A 3,758-nucleotide genomic window follows, 5' to 3' on the forward strand; every position below is an offset into this window, starting at 1 on the left:
ACCCCCCAATCATCCACCCCACGCGCGCACGGCGCTCACACGCAACGCGACGCCGAAAGAGGACGACGCCGTTGCCTCTGAACCTGTGAATGGTATAGCACCAGCACCAGCAACCGTGTGTGTGATGAGTGCTTGCCGAGAACATGGTAGGCGAGAAAGTCGCAGGACTGAAAGGAGAAGAGAGATACAGTCTACAGGGATGTAGAGCTAGCTAGGGGCCCTAGAGAAAAGTAGGCCCAGGAAAAATGAACGGCGCCAACTCTCGGGCCAGGCACCATGCTGGTCTGGTGTACAAAAGAGAGGCCAGGCTGCCGCAGCCTCGCCACAGAAAATAGCAGCCTGCCTGCCTGCTTGCTTGCTTCAGCTGGCTAGCCGGTAGCGCCTCTCACGACCTCACCTCCACCAGGGTTGTCGAGTTCTTCAGCTAGCTCCGGTCAGGTGACTGCACTGCACCTGGTCGATCTTGCCTCAGCAAGTGAGTGTTCTTGGCTCCTCTCGCTCGTCTCTCTGCTGAATTTTCTTGCTGTACGGTTCATCAGTTCGAGAGTTTCGGGTGCTACGAAGTAGAGAAGGAAACCACCCTTGTCTGAATCGATCTGGAGATCGAACTTGACGTGAGAGTCTCAATTGGGTGCCTGAAGTGACCTTGTGCTGATCGTTTCCTCTGCTAGCTTGAGCACCTACTCACCTACTATGCGTCGTTTCTCTCTCCAATGGCATGCTTGCGTTGTAGAAGAATGACTCTGTTCGTTTGGGGCCAGCTCGAGAAGGTTTTGCTGTCTCCTCGCCGGATAGGATGAGCAGCCCCGACTGTCTTTGACGTGATTTTGATTTGGTGACCACACGAGTCATGTCTTTGCCAGCTTTTCTCTTCCAGGCTCGCGTTCATTTTGACCTTGGAATTATATATCGCACGTTTGTTTCACACTTTCTCTGTCCCAAGTTGAGTGCGAAACCCAACCTTTCAAGTAGTAGCTTACTTGTATTCCTCCCAACTCTTCGTCAAGTACCATCATAGGCTCTAGGGCCCTGACCTTGCTGCACTTCCAGTCAACCACCATCCACATATTTATATGCAAATTGAAGGTTGTTTTCCTGTGCCTCTTCTAGATCAAGTTCCAATGGAGGAAGGCTCCAGAGGGAGAGCTCCTTCCACTCCTCAACTGCTAGACCTCATCCGAGGCGAAGGAGAACGGAAGGTGATCGGAGAGGCAGGAGAACAAGGGAGATCAGCAAGAACCACAAGCTATGAAGCCGAGGAGGACACCAAGCTGGAGCTGAAGCTCGGCCTCCCTGGTGTCCACGACGAGGAGAGAGCAGCCGGCCCGAGAGAGAAGATGGAGCAACAACAGGAGAGCTGCACAGCACTCTCCCTTGGTTGCTTCCCATCACATTCGAGGCTCGCCACTAACACTGCTACTACCACGGGAGCAAAGAGAGGGTTCTTCGCCACCGTTGGTGCCAAGCCAGAAGGTAAGTACAAAGGAAATCAAAACATGCAACCGTTTATTAGTTCACAAATAAAGCTGCAATCTCCTTTTGTTTCTGACATCTTTTTTCTGTGCGATTTCTGAAGGTTGTAATCAGAGGCACCAGGACAGGGAAGGGTGTGGGAATGAGTTAACATTGGGAGGTGAAAACATGGCAGGTGAGAGGAAGAAAGGGTGCTGTCCCCCGCCGTCGTCGCATGACTCGGCTGCTGGGCCTGTGCACAGAAGCAGCAACCCCCACCAGGGGAGGTGAGGACACGCCTGTTTTACTGGCTTTCCCGTCTTTTTGTGCTCTCAGCTATGGAGGCTATGCTTGTTTATTTTTGTCATCGCGTATGCGTGATCTCTGGAAAGGATTACGTAGTTTAGTGTTTCTGTCTGTCTCAGCTTTACTTGTTGATCCTGGCTTTCTGGATCAATTATGAAAGCAAGTCAGTTCAGGAAATTACGTCGCATAATTAGAGATGCGGCTACATGATTCAAATATTTAGTTTGTTGACAACTACGTTTGCCTATCTCATGAAATATGTTTAGTTTTAAAAGAACTGAGACTTACTGAAACTCACCAGTGCTCTGATCCAATGTAGAGGTGCTGTTCTTCCAGTGATCGGTTGGCCTCCAGTCCGGTCCTTCAGGAGAAACCTCACAAATGGCAGTTCATCTAAGCAATCCCCTGAACGACCAAACGATGAAGCTGGTGACAAGGCGAAGCTAACCTGCAAGAGGAGCCCGCTTGTCAAAATAAACATGGACGGCAATCCCATTGGAAGGAAAATAGACCTCGCAGCATACGACAACTATCAGAAGCTGTCATCTGCCGTCGAAGAGTTGTTTTCTGGTTTTCTTGAAGGTACAAATGAAAGAACAGACCACAGAAAACAATACTCCGTCAATTTTTTTATAAAGACGAATGCTTGCGTATCTAAATAGCACCAATCAGAAGCATCTTTTTTACTTCTAAAATGTTTTTTGGTTCTGCAGCTCAAAAAGATTTGGACTGTACTAAAAGTGGAGAGCAAGGAGCGGAAGAGAAAATATTTTCAGGGTTGTTGGATGGAACTGGTGAATACACTCTAGTTTATGAAGACAATGGAGGGAGCAGGACACCAGTTGGGGACCTACCATGGAAGTAAGCCTCCTCTGTTCCTTTCTCTTTCTATGTATATCATAATTCACACACTGACACCTAGTAGCTTTCTGTAAGTTTCTTAAGCACAAGGAACACTACATTGCACATCATTTTTTTTATCACCTTCAGCTACAATCTGCCTTATTAATTTACAAGTGCAGTTATTTTATACTTTTGTCAAATTTGAGAAGGCCAATTCAAAACCATGCTGGTGTCCTATCTTAATTAAATTGTTTCCTAATTCCTGCAGTGTATTTGTTTCTATCGCTAAGAGGTTGAGGGTTATGAAAAGTTCGGAGCTTCCCCATGTTCTGGTAAGTAGGGTGCAGATTGAAGCTGTCTTTGGTTTCCCATAATGGAAATTCAAAACTTAATCTCTGGTTAAATATGTATAAATTAAATTATTTTATGTGCGGCATAAATCCCTGATATTGTTTTAGTTCCTCAATCCCAGGTTTCCCACTCATTTATATTTTTAACTTTTGTTTACAGACTAAAACTGCTTCTGGGAGGGCAGCAGATCACTGATATGGGCCCATCGTCCAGCCATTGGATCATGCAAGCTGTGTCAATCACCGGCTTCCTTTAGATGACTCCTTTTCTCTTGTAGAGATAAATCTAATAAGATAAATGTTAACAAACTGCAGATGCCTAAATGCACTGCACATTTTGTAATTTTCCTTCGATTTCAGATATAGCTATTCGGCATGATCTATTATTAGGTTTACTAAAGCTGAAGAATGTGCTTTTAGTGTGATGTGACAACTTTCAACTAACAACGCTGAGCTGAAAAAAGGCATACATAATGTTCAGATCACAATGGTGAGTGTTTGCTAACCAATAGAACAAGTAAACAACCATGGGAGGCTGATAGCTCATCAATAATGGAGGAGCAACGTCGTGTTGAATTTCCAAATGCTAGGGGGTGTAGAGTCAAATCATGCCAATTCCGCCCTAGAAAATTCAACACAACGTTTTCAGGTCAAAGTATTTGTCACAAGCACCATGACGAGTACTCTGACCTGATTCCAACTTTAAATAGTAAAGATCTGCGAGAAGTATGAGATATACCTACCTGTAATTTCACTATTGAAACACCACTATTCATCGACAGCCAGCTTGTTTGTGATCGGAAGCTC

At 45.8% G+C, this 3,758-nt stretch overlaps 1 protein-coding gene across 2 annotated transcripts; it reads left to right on the plus strand.

Moving 5' to 3' along the window:
- Window positions 1–203: 203 nt before the first annotated feature.
- Window positions 204–3,351, plus strand: LOC117847103 (auxin-responsive protein IAA18). 2 transcript variants are annotated; one of them, XM_034728261.2, is made up of 7 exons: window positions 204–475; window positions 1,111–1,473; window positions 1,577–1,739; window positions 2,060–2,340; window positions 2,472–2,619; window positions 2,870–2,933; window positions 3,112–3,351. In XM_034728261.2, the coding sequence occupies exons 2-7, from the start codon at window positions 1,122–1,124 to the stop codon at window positions 3,145–3,147; spliced, it is 1,044 nt and encodes a 347-aa protein (XP_034584152.1). In that variant the 5' UTR covers window positions 204–475; window positions 1,111–1,121; the 3' UTR covers window positions 3,148–3,351. The 2 variants fall into 2 exon arrangements, with proteins under 2 accessions (XP_034584152.1, XP_034584153.1); XM_034728262.2 differs by having other exon boundaries at window positions 225–475; window positions 2,078–2,340.
- Window positions 3,352–3,758: the final 407 nt, after the last annotated feature.

The sequence above is a fragment of the Setaria viridis genome, chromosome 3 (genome assembly GCF_005286985.2).
Source record: "Setaria viridis chromosome 3, Setaria_viridis_v4.0, whole genome shotgun sequence".
In the NCBI taxonomy this organism is placed as follows: domain Eukaryota; kingdom Viridiplantae; phylum Streptophyta; class Magnoliopsida; order Poales; family Poaceae; genus Setaria; species Setaria viridis.